Source organism: Oncorhynchus masou, chromosome 22 (genome assembly GCF_036934945.1).
Source record: "Oncorhynchus masou masou isolate Uvic2021 chromosome 22, UVic_Omas_1.1, whole genome shotgun sequence".
Classification (NCBI taxonomy): Eukaryota; Metazoa; Chordata; class Actinopteri; order Salmoniformes; family Salmonidae; genus Oncorhynchus; species Oncorhynchus masou.
Genome location: NC_088233.1, coordinates 6,676,574 through 6,700,546, shown reverse-complemented (window position 1 = coordinate 6,700,546; position 23,973 = coordinate 6,676,574). Strand labels below are relative to the sequence as shown.

At 42.6% G+C, this 23,973-nt stretch overlaps 1 protein-coding gene across 2 annotated transcripts in view; it reads left to right on the top strand.

The window, feature by feature from the left end:
• The window catches only part of atp8b4 (ATPase phospholipid transporting 8B4), a 62,021-nt gene extending 38,523 nt beyond the window's left edge, over positions 1 to 23,498 (top strand). For both annotated transcript variants that reach the window (XM_064929165.1, XM_064929164.1), the window contains 18 exons: positions 873 to 993; positions 1,133 to 1,220; positions 1,358 to 1,401; positions 1,528 to 1,693; positions 3,572 to 3,760; positions 4,130 to 4,245; positions 5,118 to 5,282; positions 7,368 to 7,479; positions 7,678 to 7,783; positions 8,609 to 8,750; positions 9,484 to 9,667; positions 13,097 to 13,320; positions 13,563 to 13,646; positions 14,087 to 14,332; positions 17,504 to 17,642; positions 17,850 to 17,980; positions 21,449 to 21,598; positions 21,905 to 23,498. In XM_064929165.1, the coding sequence (XP_064785237.1) occupies positions 873 to 993; positions 1,133 to 1,220; positions 1,358 to 1,401; positions 1,528 to 1,693; positions 3,572 to 3,760; positions 4,130 to 4,245; positions 5,118 to 5,282; positions 7,368 to 7,479; positions 7,678 to 7,783; positions 8,609 to 8,750; positions 9,484 to 9,667; positions 13,097 to 13,320; positions 13,563 to 13,646; positions 14,087 to 14,332; positions 17,504 to 17,642; positions 17,850 to 17,980; positions 21,449 to 21,598; positions 21,905 to 22,135 (2,638 nt within the window). In that variant the 3' untranslated portion in view covers positions 22,136 to 23,498. The remainder of the gene's footprint in view (positions 1 to 872; positions 994 to 1,132; positions 1,221 to 1,357; positions 1,402 to 1,527; positions 1,694 to 3,571; positions 3,761 to 4,129; positions 4,246 to 5,117; positions 5,283 to 7,367; positions 7,480 to 7,677; positions 7,784 to 8,608; positions 8,751 to 9,483; positions 9,668 to 13,096; positions 13,321 to 13,562; positions 13,647 to 14,086; positions 14,333 to 17,503; positions 17,643 to 17,849; positions 17,981 to 21,448; positions 21,599 to 21,904) is intronic.
• The last annotated feature ends 475 nt before the right edge of the window (positions 23,499 to 23,973 follow it).

Sequence of the window (23,973 nt, the reverse complement as noted above, 5' to 3'; positions counted from 1 at the left end):
GAAGTCGGTTTGACCCCAATGTTTGTAAACAATGCCAACGTAAACAAACACTGTAGAGCCTCATAACACGGTTCAACAATAATGGTTGTATCATGTATGGTCAGTCCTTGCATCCAAAGCTCTGTCCATGAATTTGAGAGTGGTTACATTTATCCAGGCCGATCCGTCAGCTTTTTACCCAAACAGAGGCAGGGCGGCCGCTTTGTTATTGTTTCAACTAAAGATTCTATCTTGAACTGAGTTCGATTTAACTCACCTATTAGTTTAACTATCTCATATCTTAACTCAACTCTTAGCTTAACTCACCTCTTAGCTTAACTCAGCTCTTAGCTTAACTCAACTCTTAGCTTAACTCACCTCTTAGATTAACTCAGCTCTTAGCTTAACTCACCTCTTAGATTAACTCAGCTCTTAGCTTAACTCACCTCTTAGCTTAACTCAGCTCTTAGCTTAACTCAACTCTTAGCTTAACTCAGCTCTTAGCTTAACTCAGCTCTTAGCTTAACTCAACTCTTAACTTAATTCAGCTCTTAGCTTGACTCAGCTCTTAGCTTAACTTACCTCTTAGCTTAACTCAGCTCTTAGCTTAACTCAACTCTTAGCTTAACTCAGCTCTTAGCTTAACTCAGCTCTTAGCTTAACTCAACTCTTAACTTAATTCAGCTCTTAGCTTGACTCAGCTCTTAGCTTAACTTACCTCTTAGCTTAACTCAACTCTTAACTTAACTCAACTCTTAACTTAACTCAGCTCTTAGCTTGACTCAGCTCTTAGCTTAACTTACCTCTTAGCTTAACTCAACTCTTAATTTAACTCAACTCTTAAGTTAACTCACCTCTTAGCTAAACTTACCTTGTACTCCTCTTTGTCTAAGTGTGGAGGTCATTCGTTTGGGCCACAGTTACTTTATTAACTGGGACCGGAAGATGTATTACATCCAGAAGGACACTCCAGCTGAGGCCAGAACCACCACGCTCAATGAGGAGCTGGGCCAGGTGGGTGAACGAATGGATGGATTCATTCAATAATTATTTAACGTGTACAGTTATAGATGAACGTTATATATGAGCGGATGAATGAATGAAGTTGCTTCAGCCAAGTGACAAAACAATCCTCGTTGGTCCTTGTTGCCAGGTGGAGTTTATCTTCTCAGACAAGACAGGAACTCTCACACAAAACATCATGGTCTTCAACAAATGCTCCATCAACGGGAAGAGCTATGGTACGATGCACATTTGCGTTTGGTTCCTGCGTACTGTGGTTCCTCTCAAGGTTTCTTCATTCTAGGGAGTTGTCACGTGTCTCTGTGCTTCTGCAATTTGATTGACTGATTATTTGTTCTCTCTTGTGTCCCTTCAGGTGATGTGTATGATGAATTCGGCCACAAAGTGGAAATTACAGAGGTATGAATAAGGAACTAGATAACACAGATAACTACATTATGGACAGTACAAGTTATATATTGCAGTAATATAATAGTGAAGTTAAACTATAAGTTAGTAACTGTGTTCTGGTCCATCTCCCTCCAGAGAACGGCCTGTGTAGATTTCTCTTTCAACCCTCTGAGTGACAGGAAGTTTAAGTTTCATGACAGTAGCCTGTTGGAGGCCATCAAGATGGAGGAGCCATCAGTGCAGGACTTCTTCAGACTGCTGGCTTTGTGTCATACTGTCATGCCTGAGGAGAAGAATGAAGGTAATGTATAGATAATACATATGACAGGTAATGTGTAGATAATGAATAGGACAGGTAATGTATAGATAATAAATAGGACAGGTCATGTAGAGATAATACATATGACAGATAATGTATAGATAATAAATAGGACAGGTCATGTAGAGATAATAAATAGGACAGGTCATGTAGAGATAATAAATAGGACAGGTAATGTATAGATAATAAATGGGACAGGTACTGTAGATATAATAAATGGGACAGGTATTGTAGAGATACTGTACAGCTGTAACCTCAGAGTGAGGGTAAAGTAGGCAGCTGAGTGAAGGTAAACTAGACTTCTGAGTGAAGGTAAAGTAGGCAGCTGAGTGAAGATAAACTAGACTTCTGAGTGAAGGTAAAGTAGGCAGCTGAGTGAGGGTAAAGTGGACTTATAAGTGAAGGTAAAGTAGGCAGCTGAGTGAAGGTAAAGTAGGCAGCTGAGTGAAAGTAAACTAGACTTCTGAGTGAAGGTAAAGTAGGCAGCTGAGTGAAGGTAAACTAGACTTCTGAGTGAGGGTAAAGTAGGCAGCTGAGTGAAGGTAAAGTGGACTTCTAAGTGAGGGTAAAGTAGGCAGCTGAGTGAAGGTAAAGTGGACTTCTAAGTGAAGGTAAAGTAGGCAGCTGAGTGAAGGTAAAGTGGACTTCTAAGTGAAGGTAAAGTAGGCAGCTGAGTGAAGGTAAACTAGACTTCTGAGTGAGGGTAAAGTAGGCAGCTGAGTGAAGGTAAAGTAGGCAGCTGAGTGAAGGTAAACTAGACTTCTGAGTGAGGGTAAAGTAGGCAGCTGAGTGAAGGTAAAGTGGACTTCTAAGTGAGGGTAAAGTAGGCAGCTGAGTGAAGGTAAAGTGGACTTCTAAGTGAAGGTAAAGTAGGCAGCTGAGTGAAGGTAAAGTGGACTTCTAAGTGAAGGTAAAGTAGGCAGCTGAGTGAAGGTAAACTAGACTTCTGAGTGAGGGTAAAGTAGGCAGCTGAGTGAAGGTAAAGTGGACTTCTAAGTGAAGATAAAGTAGGCAGCTGAGTGAAGGTAAAGTGGACTTCTAAGTGAGGGTAAAGTAGGCAGCTGAGTGAAGGTAAAGTGGACTTCTAAGTGAAGGTAAAGTGGACTTCTAAGTGAGGGTAAAGTAGGCAGCTGAGTGAAGGTAAAGTGGACTTCTAAGTGAGGGTAAAGTAGGCAGCTGAGTGAAGGTAAAGTGGACTTCTAAGTGAAGGTAAAGTAGGCAGCTGAGTGAAGGTAAACTAGACTTCTGAGTGAGGGTAAAGTAGGCAGCTGAGTGAAGGTAAACTAGACTTCTGAGTGAGGGTAAAGTAGGCAGCTGAGTGAAGGTAGAGTGGACTGCTGTACACTAGTCTGAAGGATATGACATGAGTCAAGTCTTGTAACCCAGCGGGCGAAGCTGGCTCTAATGACGTCAATTCAACCAGTGTTGTATGCTGGGAAATCTGTCTCGATAATACTGATCAATTAATTATATGTTGACTCACAATTCCCTGCAACTCCTCATGTGGATAGTGCAGCCTAACAAATCATTCTAACAAAAAACGTATTCCTCTTCTTCTTCCTCTTCTTCTTCTTCCTCTTCTTCTTCCTCTTCTTCTTCCTCTTCTTCTTCTTCCTCTTCCTCTTCTTCTTCCTCTTCTTCTTCTTCCTCTTCTTCTTCCTCTTCTTCCACTTCTTTTTCTTCCTCTTCCTCTTCTTCTTCTTCTTCCTCTTCTTCTTCTTCCTCTTCCTCTTCTTCTTTCTCTTCTTCTTCCTTTTCTTCCTCTTCTTTTTCTTCTTCTTCCTCTTCTTCTTCTTCTTCCTCAAACATATTCCTCTTCTTCCTCTTTCTCTTCTTTTTCTTCTTCTCTCCTCCATGTAGGGGATCTGGTGTACCAGGCCCAGTCGCCTGACGAGGGAGCCCTGGTCACGGCCGCACGGAACTTTGGCTTTGTGTTTCGTTCCAGAACCCCGGAGACCGTCACGCTGTACGAGATGGGGACGGCCGTCAACTACCAGCTCCTGGCCATCCTTGACTTCAACAACGTGCGCAAGAGAATGAGTGTCATTGGTTAGGTCTTCACCTTTAAAAAAGCACAGATCTTGTTTTGCTGTCTCCAAAATGTGTTGTGTAGCAAAGCAAAACGTTAAGTTATCGTAAAGTTGGAAGTATAAGATACAATACAGTCGATGATGACTTCATATTCTTGAATATTTATTTAAACATACACATAGCTGTGTTAGTATCAATTGTTTCAAGCTTTAGACTGCGAGGTGTTATGTTCTTGTCCAGCATCTTGACGTCATTAGGTATTCACTGTCAATGAGGTCTTTGATCAATATGTTTCAATCCACTGACTCAAAATACCTTCACCTTCAAAGTCTCTTCAAGGTTTAATGACTCAGGTATTTGTCTGCTTCCGTTTCTACTGTCTTCCAGTGAGGAACCCAGCGGGCCACATCAAGCTGTACTGTAAAGGAGCTGACACCATCATCTTCGACAGACTGGACCCGTCCAACCATGTTCTCATGAACACTACCTCAGAGCATCTTTACGTAGGTCTTTATACTACATGCAGCAGCCTCACAGTCACTCACAGCAAGCAGCCTCACAGTCACTCACAGCAAGCAGCCTCACAGTCACTCACAGCAAGCAGCCTCACAGTCACTCACAGCAAGCAGCCTCACAGTCACTCACAGCAAGCAGCCTCACAGTCACTCACAGCAAGCAGCCTCACAGTCACTCACAGCAAGCAGCCTCACAGTCACTCACAGCAAGCAGCCTCACAGTCACTCACAGCAAGCAGCCTCACAGTCACTCACAGCAAGCAGCCTCACAGTCACTCATAACAAGCAGCCTCACAGTCACTCACAGCAAGCAGCCTCATAGTCACCCTTAACAAGCAGCATCGCAGTCACTCATAACAAGCAGCCTCACAGTCACTCACAGCAAGCAGCCTCACAGTCACTCACAGCAAGCAGCCTCACAGTCACTCACAGCAAGCAGCCTCATAGTCACTCACAGCAAGCAGCCTCACAGTCACTCACAGCAAGCAGCCTTATAGTCACTCACAGCAAGCAGCCTCATAGTCACTCACAGCAAGCAGCCTCATAGTCACTCACAGCAAGCAGCCTCATAGTCACCCTTAACAAGCAGCCTCACAGTCACTCACATCAAGTGTCGTCCGGGTTTGGCCGGGGTAGGCTGTCATTGTAAATAAGAATTTGTTCTTAACTGACTTGCCTAGTTAAATAAAGGTTAAATAAATAAAAATTAATGAAGAGGACATTTCTCTGATCAAATTCAACAACATAGCAGAATAAAAACGTACATAACTAAATGCATTTAAAAATAGTCCTAATCAATTTGCTTCATCTCAATACAAATACCTTGAATTCTTGTATAATCTGAATCATGTTTGTTGCAGGAGTTTGCTGGTGAAGGCTTGCGAACACTGGCCCTGGCCTACAAAGACCTAGATGAGAATGTATTAGAGGAATGGATGAAGAGGCTCCTGTATGCCAGCACTGTGATAGAGAACAGAGAGGAGGGACTGGCTGATCTCTATGAGGAAATAGAGACAGGCCTCATGGTAAGAGGCTGATTTATAGACTGACTTATAGATTGACCTATAGACTGATTTATAGACTGACATATAGACATATATAGACTGATTTCTAGACTGACCTATAGACTGATATATGGACTGATTTCTAGATTGACCTATAGACTGATTTCTAGACTGACCTATAGACTGATATATAGACTGATTTCTAGACTGACCTATAGACTGATTTCTAGACTGACCTATAGACTTATATATAGACTGATTTCTAGACTGACCTATAGACTGACCTATAGACTGACCTTTAGACTGATATATAGACTGACCTATAGACTGCTATGTAGACTGACCTATAGACTGACCTGTACACTGATTTCTAGACTGACCTATAGACTGATATATAGACTGACCTATAGACTGATATATAGACTGAACTATAGACTGATATATAGACTGACCTATAGACTGACCTATAGACTGATTTCTAGACTGACCTATAGACTGATATATAGACAGATTTCTAGACTGATCTATAGACTGACCTATAGACTGATTTCTAGACTGACCTATAAACTGATATATAGACTGATTTCTAGACTGACCTATAAACTGATATATAGACTGATTTCTAGACTGACCTATAGACTGATTTCTAGACTGACCTATAAACTGATATATAGACTGATTTCTAGACTGACCTATAAACTGATTTCTAGACTGACCTATAGACTTATATATAGACTGATTTCTAGACTGACCTATAGACTGATATATAGACTGATTTCTAGACTGACCTATAGACTGACCTATAGACTGATATATAGACTGACCTATAGACTGATTTCTTGACTGACCTATAGACTGATATATAAACTGACCTATAAACTGATTTCTAGACTGACCTATAGACTGATATATAGACTGATTTCTAGACTGACCTATAGACTGATTTCTAGACTGACCTATAGACTGATATATAGACTGACCTATAGACTGATATATAGACTGATTTCTAGACTGACCTATAGACTGATATATAGAGTGACCTATAGACGGATTTCTAGACTGACCTATAGACTGATATATAGACTGATTTCTAGACTGACCTATAGACTGACCTATAGACTGACCTTTAGACTGACCTATAGACTGCTATGTAGACTGACCTATAGACTGACCTGTACACTGATTTCTAGACTGACCTATAGACTGACCTATAGACTGATATATAGACTGACCTGTAGACTGATATATAGACTGACCTATAGACTGACCTATAGACTGATTTCTAGACTGACCTATAGACTGATATATAGACAGATTTCTAGACTGATCTATAGACTGACCTATAGACTGATTTCTAGACTGACCTATAAACTGATATATAGACTGATTTCTAGACTGACCTATAAACTGATATATAGACTGACTTCTAGACTGACCTATAGACTGATTTCTAGACTGACCTATAGACTGACCTATAGACTGATTTCTAAACTGACCTATAAACTGATATATAGACTGATTTCTAGACTGACCTATAAACTGATTTCTAGACTGACCTATAGACTTATATATAGACTGATTTCTAGACTGACCTATAGACTGATATATAGACTGACCTATAGACTGACCTATAGACTGATATATAGACTGACCTATAGACTGATTTCTTGACTGACCTATAGACTGATATATAAACTGACCTATAAACTGATTTCTAGACTGACCTATAGACTGATATATAGACTGATTTCTAGACTGACCTATAGACTGATTTCTAGACTGACCTATAGACTGATATATAGACTGACCTATAGACTGATATATAGAGTGTCCTATAAACTGATATATAGACTGACCTATAAAGAACAGAGAGGACGGACTGACTGCTCTCTATGAGGAGATAAAGGGTTGATGTAAGACTGACCTTTAGACTGACCAGAGTCAACAGTATCCTAGATGCCCTGCCGTTATGCCCTTGATCAAGGCACTTAACCCTTCAACTGCTCCAGGGACGCTGCACCATGGCTGACCCGGTCTTCAAACCGCTGGGGTTTGTGGGTTGTGTTCTCAGGGGTTCTACTGGTTGTTTGTTTTTCCCCTCTCAAGCTCCTCGGGGCCACGGCAGTAGAAGACAAACTGCAGGAGGGGGTTCCTGAAACAATCGCCTGTTTGACCCTGGCCAACATCAAGATCTGGGTTCTCACTGGGGATAAGTTAGGTAAGCACCAATGAAGAGATGGACCAATGTCTGGAACCATCAAGTGTACTCCCTCTACAAATACTTTCTTTTGGAGTACTACTGAAGGGCGTGCAGGAAAGGCATTTCACAGTAATACATTTGTATTCGGCGTCAATGATACATTGACAACACGGAACATAAAATTGGAGGTGACGTGACATATTCTGTGGTTTGCAGAGACGGCGATGAACATCGGCTACTCCTGCAACATGCTGAGAGACGATATGAACGAAGTGTTTATCATATCGGGACATTCTGTCTTAGAGGTGCAGCAGCAACTCAGGTTAGGCCTCATGGTCATGAAACAGACTCTCAGTCATGACTATACCTGCAGTTAATCAATCATCTGTGTCTGTTAGTGCAGGTTTTCTGGGGTTTCAGGCTGGGTTTCTGGAAGGCGCTTTGTGAGAACTGATGACGGGGGTGGGGAAAAAGGGCTTTTATAAAAAATAAAAATAAAAACATTTGATTGATTGACCTGCATGTTAAAAAGTGAATCTGCTCCTTCAGCAGCTTTTTGTTTTTGAGAGTCAAAGTGAGCGCTGGCTGGCTGACTTGGTCACGTGACAAGGTCCCCCAGGGGATTCTGTTTCCTCCTTCCACTTTAGCTGGACTAAGAACTTGTTATTCTCCCAACAATTGATCCCAGAGGGAAGCTATCACCATGACAGCCAGCCAGTCAGCCAGCCAGCCAGCCAGTCAGCCAGCCAGTCAGCCAGCCAGTCAGTCAGCCAGCCAGTCAGCCAGCCAGTCAGTCAGCCAGCCAGTCAGACAGCCAGTCAGCCAGTCAGCCAGTCAGCCAGCCAGCCAGCCCCGTTGGCCCAATCGGTTGTTTTTTAAATTTTTAATCTGAGTGAGAGGAAAAGAGAGATAATGAACATTCATTGTAGTGTCCTTCTATTTCTATATGTGGACATTAAATTGACATTTTAGTCGTCTAGCAGACTCTCTATATCCAGAGAGACTACCAGTTAGTGCATTCATCATATGGCAGCTAAGAGAGACAGTCGCATCTCACAGTCATAATAAGGAAATGTGTCCCAATGACATCTGTTTATGCCCCCCCCCCCTCCCACCACCACCACCATCACCCGCACTCTGTCTTTAGGAGTGCTAAGGAGCACATCCTGGGCCTGGGCAGAGTCAGCGGTACTGTAGATGTGGAGAAGACAGATGACTTCTCAGAGGATTCTGTATTTGAGGAAACCATCATAGCAGAGTATGCCTTAATCATCAATGGACACAGTCTGGTAAGGAGGCTCCTCTTTTGTTTCTCTACGTATAATGAAGTGGCTTGACAAACCAGATGCCCGGACTATATTTTCATCCCTGTTGAATGTGTGTATGGGTGTGTGTCTATCTGGTAAGGACCGTTTAATATCTTTGTTCCTGTGGCGTCTGCTGAGTCTGCTTAGTCTTTAATGAGCAGACTGCTGGTGATTAGGGAGTCTCCTAGCTCTGTGAGAAAGGCTGTCATTAAGACAACAGACAGACAGACAGACAGACTGCCCTTGCAGGGGGGAGTTGTTGGTTGCCCAGGGTTCTCGTCAGCAGACAGAACCTCACATTATTACATCATCACTAGACCTAGAGCTGTGACTCAGATTCAGATTCGTAAAAGCTTTATTGTTCCAATGCTGGACAATTCATTTTACAACTGGCTTCTAGACTTTTCATCAGCAGACAGACCCTCCACAGCTTTGCTCCTACACCTGACTTGTCTCACACTCTTGTACTCGGTACACACACTGAGCCCACACTGTTTGCCACATTCTGTGTCTGCTCTGCAAGAGGGCTGGGATGGTAAACACCACAGGACTGGTTAACATTGCAGGGTGGTGATAATAGTGGTTTTAATAGGCCTAATGTGTCTATGTCTCTGGCGGTGTTGTAGAGAAAAAGACACAAGATCATTTCCATTCTAACCAAAATGGACAATAATAAATGTATCTCTTTGTATCCTCTCCTATTAACCCCCTGTAGGCCCATGCCCTGGAGCCTGAGCTGGAGCAGGTCTTTCTGGAGACTGCCTGTCTGTGTAAGACAGTGATCTGCTGTAGGGTGACTCCCATGCAGAAGGCCCAGGTGGTGGAGCTGGTCAAGACGAACAAGATGGCTGTGACTCTGGCCATAGGAGACGGAGCCAATGACGTCAGCATGATCAAGAGTAATACATAGGTTACGTTATATTCCGCTCGCAGTGTTGCTCAGTCAGCAGCAGATATGAGCAGCAATGAACGGGGTTCACAGGATGTCAGGAAGGACACAAGATCAGTTGGAAAACAAAGTTCTTACATGAGAGTGCATACTATCTCCCTTTATGTTCAATCATGAGTCTAAATACAAAATCGGACTTATGTTCATGAGGAGAAGAGGATTTTGAGCAGTAGGGTTCAATATGCAAAGATTGAGTTGCTAATAGTTTCCTTGTTTGTTGAGATACAAATTCAATGTGCTTCATCTTAGGGACATCCATAATAGAGATGACAAGTTTCAAGTTGATAGGCTGTGGAGTGGATTTACTGTGGTTTAAATGGTACACATAAAATCAGATTTTTATTTCTAAAGACCAAATTTAGAGTGAATCTGAGAAGATTTTATATGATTATTTTAAGCATTAGCGTTACACGGTGAAAAGCGTGAATTCTTATATTTTAAGAGATCAATACCAAACGTAACATGGTTCGTCATGGTAATGTCTTTGATTACCCTAAAAAGTTGCGAAGTGGATTTACAGTGGTTTAAATGGATACAAATAAAATCCATTTAAAAATGTTTTTTTTTGTCAATAATGGGGATGGGGTTTGGGGGCCCTTCCCCCCCCCCATCCAATTAATTCTAAGGAAGTTGAAACTGATTGACTGCATTTCTATACAATTTAAAAACTCAAATGCTATTTGGAGAACATTTAAAAACAGGCCAAAATGTCCCCAGCCGTTATCACATTGGTTACTGTAGCTTCATTCATCTCAGTCCATCGACAAACACATAGCCTATTAACTATACCATTAGGCACTGTACACACAAACGCAGATTAGCTCAACACCAGGATTACAAACTGTAATTTAACATGTAGCAGTCTGTGAGCAGACATTTTCTTTTATGAACAAAAGGTAAACAAATATGTTTTTTTGTTGTTGCAGTTTACAGCTAATTTTCTGCAATTCTACACATTTTGCCATGGGGTGGAGAGAAATGTCTGCAGTTTTAAAGCTAATTTCCTGCAATTCTACACATTTTGCCATGACTATTGACATGTTAATATGATATCTGAGTGATAGTGACTAACAAAATCAACACAGGCCCCCTGGAAATCAAGGCCCCTGGGCAAATTCAATATGTACCTGATCGGTAATTCAGCCATGAATTTTCTACAAGTTGAGATAGCTGGCTAGACTAAGAAGAGTAATTTAGGAATTTAAACATGCTAATTGTGTGTCAGTAAATAATATATAACAAAAGGAAGACTGCTGATGCACAACCAAGTTTCGTTTTGAAATTGCGCCTCCTATATTCTACTATTCTAACTCTCAACAGTAAAACAAATGCATTGCCAAAGCAAGTATAATGGATAAACAAAGGTGAAATAAACAATAAAAAGTGAACAGTAAATATTACACTCAACAGAAGTTACAAGATAATAGAGACATTTCCAATATCATTTTATGTTTATGTAGTGTTGTAACGATATGCAAATAGTTAAAGGACAAAAGGGAAAATAAATAAACATAAATATGGGTTGTATTTACAATGGTGTTTGTTCTTCACTGGTTGCCCTTTTCTTGTGGCAACAGGTCACACATCTTGCTGCTGTGATTGCACACTGTGGTATTTCACCCAATAGATATGTGAGTTTATCAAAATTGGATTTATTTTTTCGAATTCTTTGTGGGTCTGTGTAATCTGATATAAATATGTGTCTCTAATATGGTCAGAATTTTGACAGGAGGTTAGGAAGTGCAGCTCAGTTTCCACTTCATTTTGTGGGCAGTGAGCACATAGCCTGTCTTCTCTTGAGAGCCAGGTCTGTCTACGGCGGCCTTTCTCAATAGCAAGGCTATGCTCGCTGAGTCTGTACATAGTCAAAGCTTTCCTTAATTTTGGGTCAGTCACAGTGGTCAGGTATTCTGCCACTGTGTACTCTCTGTTTAGGGCCAAATAGCATTCAACATGTCAAGTAATTATCTTTTTGTTTGGTTTGGTCTAGTTGTATTGCTGTCCTGGGGAACTGTCTGTTTTTGTTTGTGAACAGAGCCCCAGGACCAGCTTGCTTAGGAGAAGCCAGGTTAATCTCTCTGTAGGTGAATTGTTATGGAAGACTTTTGGGTGGTTGTAGAATTTAACAGCTCTTTTCTGGATTTTGATAATTAGCGGGTTTCGGCCTAATTCCGCTCTGCATGCATTATTTGGTGTTTTACGTTGTACACATAGGATATTTTTGCTGAATTCTGCATGCAGAGTCTCAATTCGGTGTTTGTCCTATTTGGGGAATTCTTGGATGGTGAGCGGACCCCAGACCTCACAACCATAAAGGGCAATGGGTTCTATAACTAATTCAAGTATTTTTAGCCAGATCCTAATTGGTATGTCAAATTTTATGTTCCTTTTGATGGCATAGACGGAAGGCCATTCTTACCTTGTCTCTCAGATCGTTCACAGCTTTGTGGAAGTTAACTGTGGCGCTGATGTTTAAGCCGAGGTATGTATAGTTTTTTGTGTGCTCTAGGGCAACAGTGTCTAGATGGAATTTGTATATGTGGTCCTGGTGACTGGACCTTTTTTGGAACACCATTATTTTTGTCTTACTGAGATTTACTGTCAGGGCCCAGGTCTGACAGAATCTGTGCAGAAGATCTTGGTGCTGCCTAAAGTCCTCCTTGGTTGGGGACAGAAGCACCAGATCATCAGCAAACAGTAGATATTTGACTTCAGGTTCTATTAGGGTGAGGCCGGGTGCTGTAGACTGTTCTTGCGCCCTTGATAATTTGTTGATATATATGTTGAAGAGGGTGGGGCTCAAGCTGCATCCCTGTCTCACCCCAAGGCCCTGTGGAAAGAAATGTGTGTTTTTTGCCAATTTTTGTTGTTTTTGTACATGGATTTTACAATGTCTTATGTTTTTCCACCAAACACCACTTTCCATCAGTTTGTATAGCAGATCCTCATGCCAAATTGAGTTAAAAGCTTTTTTGAAGTCAACAAAGCATGAGAAGACTTTGCCTTTGTTCTGATTTGTTTGTTTGACAATTAGGGTGTGCAGGGTGAATACCGGGTCTGTCATACGATAGTTTTGTAAAAAGCCAATATGACATTTGCTCAGTACATTGTTTTCACTGAGATGAAATGTACAAGTCTGCTGTTAATGATAATGCAGAAGATTTCCCCAAGGTTGCTGTTGACGCATACCCCACGGTAGTTATTGGGGTCAAATTTGTCTCCACTTTTGTGGATTGGGATTATCAGTCCTTTCTTCCAAATATTGGGGAAATTGCCAGAGCTGAGGATGATGTTAAAGAGTTTAAGTATAGTCAATTGGAATTTGTTGTCTGTATATTTTATCATTTCATGCAGGGTCACTCTCTCTCTCTCTGTCCAGCTGCTCATATAGGTGTAGGTATATCAGGTCAGGAGGGCATGCAGGCTGTGCTAGCCTCCGACTACTCCTTTGCCCAGTTCCGCTATCTGCAGCGTCTCCTGCTGGTCCACGGCCGCTGGTCCTATTTCCGCATGTGCAACTTCCTGTTCTACTTCTTCTACAAGAACTTTGCCTTCACCCTGGTGCACTTCTGGTTCGGCTTCTTCTGTGGTTTCTCAGCTCAGGTAATTAAAAGTGACAAAAATAATAATAATAATATATATATATTGGGAAAACATAGGAACAAAATGTACTTACGGTAGTTGTCTTTGTCCAAAGTCTCTTGAAAATAAAAAACAATAATCAGTTACAAATGCTATTGCATTGGGGCAAAGAACAATGCACCATTATAGTTCATCAACGTTTTATATTTGTAAACATTTTGTATACATTTTTTTCTTCACCTTATTCCTTCTTCTGTTCTTAGACGGTTTATGACCAGTGGTTTATCACTCTCTTCAATATAGTCTACACATCCCTGCCAGTTCTGGCCATGGGGCTTTTCGATCAGGTAAGAACTGGTAGACAGACAATGGCAACCCGCCGAGCCTTCTTTCACTTTCCTTAACTTACTTACTTTCTTTCGTTTTTTTTCTTTTCAAGATTCTGCCAAGTCATACAGGTGAATATGTAATGTTTTTAGATACCCTTTGTCCTGTGTCCTAACAAAATACCCTTAGGAACTCTAAACCTCTAACTGCCTCTACCCCACCTAAACCTTAATTACTACCCTTATCCTCACCCAACTCTAACTCAATATCATTTAGAGTCGGTAAACTGATCAGGACACAGGTTAAGCCTAGTTCTGAACTAAAAAGCCTACCCAATGGAGAAAGTCCATTAAAGTGCTTATTAGTCCAGGACTTAAGCTAAATCTTTATCTGGGAAACCAGACAATGTAGTCCAGTGTACACACACACCTCTCATCACAACAACTCTTTTCATCCCCAGGATGTGAACGAAGCCAACAGCCACCGCTACCCTAGCCTGTACCGTCCAGGACAGCTCAATGTCCTGTTCAACAAGAGACAGTTCTTCCTGTGTACGCTGCAGGGGGTGGGCACCTCCTTCCTCCTCTTCTTCATCCCCTACGGAGCCTTCTGCCTCGTCGCCAGGGACGACGGATCACACATTTCAGACCAGCAGGCTTTCGCCGTCATCATATCAACATCCTTGGTCATAGTGGTGAGCGTTCAGGTAAGAGACATAGTCAGATGTCTCATTCATCACAAAACCCAATGAAACAAAAATCAATTATATAAAGAATGATAATTAACATTTTTGGAGCACCATAAATTTTATTTTGGGAAGAAAGGCAAACTCGGCTCCATCATTCATTGAATCAGATGGCTCATTCATCACAAACCCACTGATATTGCCAACTACTTTAATGATTTTTTAAATTGGCAAGATTAGCAAACTTAGGGATGACATGCCAGCAACAAACATGGACACTACACATCCAAGTATATCTGACCAAATTATGAAAGACAAGCTTTGTAATTTTGACTTCCTTAAAGTCAGTGTGAAAGAGGTGAAACAAAAATATTGTTGTCTATTAACATGACACAGTTGTCTGACATGTGGATAGAAAATTACTGAGCATAATAGCGGACGATATTGCAACTCCTATTTGGCATTTCTTCAATTTAAGCCTGCAGGAAAGTGTGTGCCCTCAGGCCTGGAGGGAAGCAAAAGTAATTCCCCTACCTAAGAATAGTAAAGCCTCCTTAACTGGCTCAAATAGCCAACCAATCATCCTGTTACCAACCCTTAGTACATTTTTGGAAAACAAATGTGTTGTGTTCTTTAATGTAAGCCTCTCCAACAAAATCCAGGTAGAATCAGGAATTCCCCAGGGCAGCTGTCTAGGCCCCTTACTTTTTTCAATCTTTACTACAAACATGGCTTTAAGGAAAGCCAGTGTGTCTATGTATGCGGATGACTCAACACTGTACATGTCAGCTACTTCAGAGAATGAAATGACAGCAACACTTAAAGAGCTACAGTTAGTTTCAGAGTGGGTGGCAATGAATAAGTTAATCCTAAATATTTCAAAAACTTAAAGCATTGTATTTGGGACAAATCATTCACTGAACCCTAAACCTGAACTAAATCTTGTCATGAATAATGTGGAAATTGAGCAAGTTGAGGAGACTAAACTGCTTGGAGTAAACTGTCATAGACAAAACATATTGATACAACAGTATCTAAGATGGGGAGAAGTCTATCCATAATAAAACGCTGCTCTACCTTCTTAACAACACTGTCAACAAGGCAGATCCTACAGGCCCTAGTTTTGTCGCACCTGGACTACTGTTCAGTCTTGTGGTCAGTTGCCAATTGGCTCAGAACAGGGCAGCCCGGCTGGCTCTTGGATGTACACAGAGAGATAACATGAAAAATATGCATGTCAATCTGTCCTGGCTGAAAGTGGAGGAGAGATTGACTTCATCACTACTTGTCTTTGTGAGAGGTATTGACATGTTGAATGCACCAAGCTGTCTGTTTAAACTGCTGGCACACAGCTAAGACACCAATGCATACCCCACAAGACATGCCACCAGAGGTCTCTTCACAAGCCTCAAGTCCAGAACAGACTATGGGAGGCGCTAACTGATGCAAGATGTACAATTAGATGTAAAAAAACAGATAAATATATACCTTATGGAACAACGGGGACTGTGAAGAGACACATACACACACACACAATAACTTTTCTCTCTGCTACCACACGGTCAGCGGTACAGAAGCGCCAAGTCTAGTTCCAAGAGGCTTCTAAACAGCCTCTACCCCAAGCCATAAGGCTCATGAACATCTAATCAAATGGCTACCCCCCCCCCCCTTTACGCCGCTGCTACTCTCTGTTATAATCTATTTATTTATTATCTATGCATAGTCACTTTAATAACTCTACCTACATGTACATATTACCTCAATTACCTCGACTAACCAGTGCCCCCGCACATTGACTCTGTACCGGTACCCCCTGTATATAGCCTCCACATTGACTCTGTACCGGTACCCCCTGTATATAGCCTCCACATTGACTTTGTACCGGTACCCCCTGTATATAGCCTCCACATTGACTCTGTACCGTAACACCCTGTATATAGCCTCCACATTGACTCTGTACCGGTACCCCTGTATATAGCCTCCACATTGACTCTGTACCGTAACACCCTGTATATAGCCTCCACATTGACTATGTACCGGTACCCACTGTATATAGCCTCCACATTGACTCTGTACCGGTACCCCCTGTATATAGCCTCACATTGACTCTGTACCGGTACCCACTGTATATAGCCTCCACATTGACTCTGTACCGTAACACCCTGTATATAGTCTCCACATTGACTCTGTACCGGTACCCCTGTATATAGCCTCCACATTGACTCTGTACCGTAACACCCTGTATATAGTCTCCACATTGACTCTGTACCGGTACCCCTGTATATAGCCTCCACATTGACTCTGTACCGTAACACCCTGTATATGGTCTCGCTATTGCAATTTTACTGCTGTTCTTTAATTACTTCCTAGTTCCTTTTAATTGTTCCTTTTGCATTGTTGGTTAGCGGATTGTAAGTAAGCACATCACTGTAAGGTCTGTTGCACATGTGACTAATATTATTTGATTTGATACACACTATACACACATGTACACATGGATTATGTGTTTTAGATATGTGGTAGTAGAGTAGTGGCCTGAGGGCACACACTTAGTAGGTTGTGAAATCTGTTGTGTATTGTAATGTTTTTCAAATGTATAGCGTCCTTAATTTTTCTGGAGCCCAGGAAGAGTAGCTGCTGCCTTGGGAGGAACTAATGGGGATCCATAATAAACCCTTGGAAGAGTAGCTGCTGCCTTGGCAGGAACTAATGGGGATCCATAATAAACCCCAGGAAGAGTAGCTGCTGCCTTGGCAGGAACTAATGGGGATCCATAATAAACCCCAGGAAGAGTAGCTGCTGCCTTGGCAGGAACTAACAGGGATCCATAATAAACCCCATTAAGAGTAGCTGTCTGTAGGTTTTATTGACATTTTCTGGGCTGTATCCAGCTCACATCTACAGTTATGTTAGGTGTTCAGGTGAGTACGGTAGGTGACTTGTTCAAACCTTCCTGGGTTTTGTGTTAGTTTTTGTTTTGATACCTCGTGCCTTGGTTGCTATGGCAAAGATATAAATGATTAATCAGAAGAAACATCAGAAAATGCCCCCAGGCTCTGTTAGTGGACGATGGCCAGGTAAATGGTTATTCTCAAACCAAACTAACTAACTCAAATCTAACTTACAAGATATGAACATGTCACTGTTTACTGATATGTGATCTGAACATGTAGTTGTTTTGTTCGGTTACAGATTGGACTGGACACCTACTATTGGACAGCTGTGAATCACGTATTTGTGTGGGGTAGCCTGGCTGTCTACTTTGCCATTCTATTCGCTATGCACAGTGACGGCCTCTTCAGCATATTCCACAGCCATTTTCCTTTCATTGGTAAGTCAGTCAATCAATCACATGTATTTATATAGCAGTTTTCACATCAGTGCTTTACAGTAACCTAGTGTAATTCAGTAACCTCGTGTAATACATTAACCTAGTGTTATTCAGAGTAAAATCTAGAGTACAATAATGATAGATGAAATTGTACAAATAGGCAGAGCATTTTTTGAGTCTGAGGGTATTTTTGTTGTGGTTTTTCAGGCACAGCCCGTAACTGCCTGACTCAGAAGAGTGTGTGGCTGGTTATAATGCTGACCACCGTGGCGTGTGTCATGCCAGGGTTGGCAGTCCGCTTTCTGAAGACAGACCTTTACCCCACTCTGACAGACAAGGTACTGGGAACTTGATTGACAGACGCCGTAACCAATAGGAACAGGGGAAACATCACACTAAACCAATGAAAAGACGTACAATACCTTCAGGAAGTATTCATAACACTTGACCTATTCCACATCTTGTTGTGTTACAGCCTGGATTCAAAATGGATGACATATTTTTTCTCTCACCCATCTACATTCAATACCCCATACTGACAAAGTAAAAACATGTTTTAAACAACAACATTTTAGTTAATTTATTAAAAATGAAAAACAGAAATATCACAATTAAATAAGTAAACTCAGCAAAAAAAGACTGTCAACTGTGTTTATTTTCAGCAAACTTAAAATGTGTAAATATTTGTATGAACATAACAAGATTCAACAACTGAGACATGAACTGAACAAGTTCCACAGACACGTGACTAACAGAAATGGAATAATGTGTCCCTGAACATAGGGGAGGGGGGTGAGGGGTCAAAATCAAAAGTAACAGTCAGTATCTGGTGTGGCCATCAGCTGCATTAAGTACCTCAGTGCATCTCCTCATGGACGGCACCAGATTTGCCAGTTCTTGCTGTGAGATGTTACTCCACTCTTCCACCAAGGCACCTGCAAGTTCCTGGACATTTCTGGGGGGAATGGCCCTCACCCTCTGATCCAACAGGTCCCAGACGTGCTCAATGGGATTGAGATCCGGGCTCTTCGCTGGCCATGGTAGAACACTGACATTCTTGCCTTGCAGGAAATCAAGCACAGAACGAGCAGTATGGCTGGTGGCATTGTCATGCTGGAGGGTCATGTCAGGATGAGCCTGCAGGAAGGGTACCACATGAGGGAGGAGGATGTCTTCCCTGTAACGCACAGCGTTGAGATTGCCTAGAATGACAACAAGCTCAGTCCCATGATGCTGTGACACACCGCCCCTGACCATGACGGACCCTCCACCTCCAAATCGATCTCGCTCCAGAGTACAGGCCTCAGTGTAAAGCTCATTCCATCGATGATAAACACAAATCTGACCATCGCCCATGGTGAGACAAAACCGTGACTTGTCAGTGAAGAGCACTTCTTGCCAGTCCTGTCTGGTCCAGCGACGGTGGGTTTGTGCCCATAGGCGGCGTTGTTGCCGGTGATGTCTGGTGAGGACCTGCCTTACAACAGGCCTACAACCCTCAGTCCAGCCTCTCTCAGCCTATTGCGGACAGTCTGAGCACTGATGGAGACATTGTGCGTTCCTGGTGTTACTCGGGCAGTTGTTGTTGCCATCCTGTACCTGTCTCGCAGGTGTGGTGTTCGGATGTACCGATCCTGTGCAGATGTTGTTACACGTGGTCTGCCACTGCGAGGACGTCAGCTGTCCGTCCTGTCTCCCTGTAGCGCTGTCTTAGGCGTCTCATAGTACAGACATTGCAATTTATTGCCCTGGCAACATCTGCAGTCCTCATGCCTCCTTGCAGCATGCATAAGGCACGTTCACGCAGATGAGCATTGACCCTGGGCATCTTTCTTTTGTTGTTTTTCAGAGTCGGTAGAAAGGCTCCTGTCTTGCATCAAGACATTGGAAAACCGCCCTGGTCTTTGTGGTTGAATCTGTGTTTGAAATGTTAGAGTGTTGGGCCAGTAACCAGTAGGTAGCCTAGTGGTCAAAGTGTTGGGCCAGTAACCAGTAGGTAGCCTAGTGGTCAGAGTGTTGGGCCAGTAACCAGGAGGTAGCCTAGTGGTCAGAGTGTTGGGCCAGTAACCAGTAGGTAGCCTAGTGGTCAGAGTGTTGGGCCAGGAACTAGTAGGTAGCCTAGTTGTCAGAGTGTTGGGCCAGTAGCCAGCAGGTAGCCTAGTGGTCAGAGTGTTGGGCCAGTAACCAGTAGGTAGCCTGGTGGTCAGAGTGTTGGGCCAGGAACCAGTAGGTAGCCTAGTGGTCAGAGTGTTGGGCCAGTAGCCAGCAGGTAGCCTAGTGGTCAGAGTGTTGGGCCAGTAACCAGCAGGTAGCCTAGTGGTCAGAGTGTTGGGCCAGTAACCAGCAGGTAGCCTAGTGGTCAGAGTGTTGGGCCAGTAACCAGGAGGTAGCCTAGTGGTCAGTGTTGGGCCAGTAACCAGCAGGTAGCCTAGTGGTCAGAGTGTTGGGCCAGTAACCAGCCTAGTGGTAGCCAGTAGTGGTCAGAGTGTTGGGCCAGTAACCAGTAGGTAGCCTAATGGTCAGAGTGTTGGGCCAGTAACCAGCAGGTAGCCTAGTGGTCAGAGTGTTGGGCCAGTAACCAGGAGGTAGCCTAGTGGTCAGTGTTGGGCCAGTAACCAGCAGGTAGCCTAGTGGTCAGAGTGTTGGGCCAGTAACCAGCAGGTAGCCTGGTGGTCAGAGTGTTGGGCCAGTAACCAGCAGGTAGCCTAGTGGTCAGAGTGTTGGGCCAGTAGCCAGCAGGTAGCCTAGTGGTCAGAGTGTTGGGCCAGTAACCAGCAGGTAGCCTAGTGGTCAGAGTGTTGGGCCAGTAACCAGCAGGTAGCCTTGTGGTCAGAGTGTTGGGCCAGTAACCAGCAGGTAGCCTTTTGGTCAGAGTGTTGGGCCAGTAACCAGCAGGTAGCCTAGTGGTTAGAGTGTTGGGCCAGTAACCAGAAAGGTTGCTGGATCGAATCCCTGAGCCGACAAGGTAAAAAAATCTGTCGTTCTGCCCCCTGAGCAAGGCAGTTAACCCAATGTTCCCCGGGCCCTGAGTAAGGCAGTTAACCCACTGTTCCCCGGGGCGCTGAAGACGTAGATGTTGATTAAGGCACCTCTCTGATTCAGAGGGGTTGGGTTAAATGTGGAAGACACATTTCAATAGAATGTATTTGGTTGTCCAACTGACTGGATATCCCCTTTTCTCACTATCATATAGTCAGCAGACAAAGCCCGTTGACACCCGAAACATGCACAGGAATCATTTCATATTAAATTGATTATGACAGTAGCCAGGTTATGCAACAGTCTGCTTATCTTAATTGGCATAAGGACAAAATTGAAGTAAGTATATGATTATGCACTGATTAAAAACATCTGGTTGTCTGAGCAATCTTTCAAATTATTAGGACGTTTAAACAGCTTAATCAGTGTTTTAGCGGTGCATGTGATCTGAACATGTGATCTGAACATGTGATCTGAACATGTGATCTGAACATGGGATCTGAACATGTGATCTGAACATGTGATCAGAATCTGTCAGCTCAACCTCCCTCTTTAATATGCGATTGAAGTGAGTTCGGGAAAAACTGGAAGTATGACTCTTATAATTAGTTTTCACATACAAACTTTGTATGTCCGAACTCAGACTCAAACAGGCTTCGCAAAAAATGGTCGCTGTGTATAGCATTTATTTTGATTGGTGATTTTCTGCAATCAGGTAGCCTGAATGTTCTTCATGCTAAGCATGTAAACGTTTTTTTAAACAAACTATTATATTAATCTGACTATCCACAATAACGGTACTCTCTGTCGTTGTCCTCCTTCTCCAGGTGCGGAGCCTGCAGCAGGCCAGCAAAAAGCTGGGTCCCAAGGAGCAGAACCTGAGACGTGTTCGGAGAACCAGCTCCCGGCGCTCAGCCTACGCCTTCTCCCACCAACAGGGTTATGGAGAGCTCATAACCTCAGGGAAGAACATGAAGGTCTGTCAAATAAACTAATAAAAAAAATATGTTGTGTAGTGCCAAAACATCAGTTCTCCTCTCTCCATTCTATTTTTTAAAAAAAAGGTTCCCCATGGGAGAACCCTTTGATGAACCCTTTTGTGTTCCAGATAGAATACTTTTTAAGTTCCACGTAGAACCCTCTGTGAAAAGGGTTCTATATGGAACCCAAAAGGCTTCTTCAAAAGGTTCCCCCCTATGGGGACAGCAGGAGGAACCTTTTAAGGTTAAGAGTGTAAGCCTAAATTGAATGTGTGTAACTTTATTTTTCAAAACAACATTAAGGTCACCCCCAGCACCGCTGCACCGTCCTCATCCCTGTCCCCATCGTCCCCTGGTAGGGTCCACAACAGCAGAAGTTTGATAGAGGGCATGTCGAAGAGGAAAGGGGAAACACCGGCAGCCTGTGTCTCTGCTGAGGCCTACGGAACATCCGGAACCTCGGAAGGCAACACTAGAACTCAACAGACTGTAATGGATTCTAATGTTGTTTCTAATGGGGCCGTTCAGACATGACTCTTTACGACCTGTTTTTAGATTCCTAACAAGCCGTTTAGAATATAAGATGATCCTGTGCGTCTACACCTGGCTCAGTGAGTAAGAGTTAGAGCATGGTGCGGCACAACATCAGGGTGGGGTTCGATTTCCCACATTGGATCGATCGGCCACATATACAGGTAACTGCCAAAATAATGGAAACACTTGAGGGTTCTGGCAGCTCTGTTATGGTGCGAGGTGTGTTTTCCTGCCATGGTTTATGTCCACTGAACCCCCTTAGAGAGCAAGGTAAACTCCAATAAATACACAGCCATTTCTATCCAGATGGGAGTGGTCTCTTCCAGGATGACAATGCCCCCCTATCCACAGGGAACGAGTGGTCACTGTATGGTTTGATGAGCATGAAAACGGTGTAAACCATATGCCCATCTCAGTCATCAGATCTCAAAACAATTGAACACTTCTAGAACGGTGCCTGAGACAACATTTCACACCACCATCCAAAAAAAAAAAACCCCCCACCAAATTGAAAATTATTGTGGATGAATGGTGTCGCTACCCTCCAATAGAGATTCAGGCATTTATAGAATCTATGCCAAGAGGTGCATTAAAGCTGTTCTGGCGGCTCGTGGTGCCCCCCAACGCCCTATTAAAACACTTTATGTTGGTGTTTCCTTTATTTTGGCAGGTACATGTTTGTCACTGTCAATGTTGACAGTTCTGTGAGTCACTTTGGATAAAAGTGTCTGGTAAATGACTATACTGTGGGCACTGGACAAGCAGCAGCACACAAGAAAATGGAGAGTAAGTCAAACTCAATCATCAGAGGACATGAGCGCACCAGCAAGCAGGCTCCAAAAGAACCAGCACAGGAATATCCAATCAGTTGCTGCTCTGGGATCAACTCATGTTCAGAAAGATCACTGTAGGCTCTAGTCCATCTGAATCCGTGGAGTGTTACAGATTTAAATTCTAAGGTCATTTTTTACTATTGGGCCTTCGTCGGCAGTGTTTACCGTGAATACAGTCTCCGCTAACATTGCCTTTAAATTGAAATCCCACTGTAACGCTTAATTTCCACGAAAGGGATTGAATAGAGACCTAAGCATTGGAGTTTTGATTTTTGGTGGAGATCTCCTTTTCAATAAATGTAGGAGTAGATAGATGTTTTAGTAGCCTGGGCTGGACAGGTATGAGTTTGGTATCATAGCCACTTGAAACAGTGATAAAATACAGGTATGTACTTCAGGCTGCTTTAGGAAAACATTCAGCGCAACTCTATCATTGTTAGAACACTGTGTTACAAATCATCTTTTGTCGATGACCATGAATATACTAAATGTTATTTAAAAATAAAAACAATTCTGGTTTTGCACATACAGTAAGTCATCGTGATAATTAAATTAATATCAAATAGAAACTACCTCAACAAAGATGAGGTTTAGAATGCTGACTGAAAGAATGTTCAGAATGTTCTTGAGGTTTAGAATGCTGACTGAAAGAATGTTCAGAATGTTCTTGAGGTTTAGAATGCTGACTGAAAGAATGTTCAGAATGTTCTTGAGGTTTAGAATGCTGACTGAAAGAATGTTCAGAATGTTCTTGAGGTTTAGAATGCTGACTGAAAGAATGTTCAGAATGTTCTTGAGGTTTAGAATTGACTGAAAGAATGTTCAGAATGTTCTTGAGGTTTAGAATGCTGACTGAAAGAATGTTCAGAATGTTCTTGAGGTTTAGAATGCTGACTGAAAGAATGTTCAAGATGCATGTTTTTACCTTTAAATGGAGAGAACATAATTGTGCCTTTTACTAATTTAAGCATTTATCACACGTCTGAACATAGACGTCACAGGAGG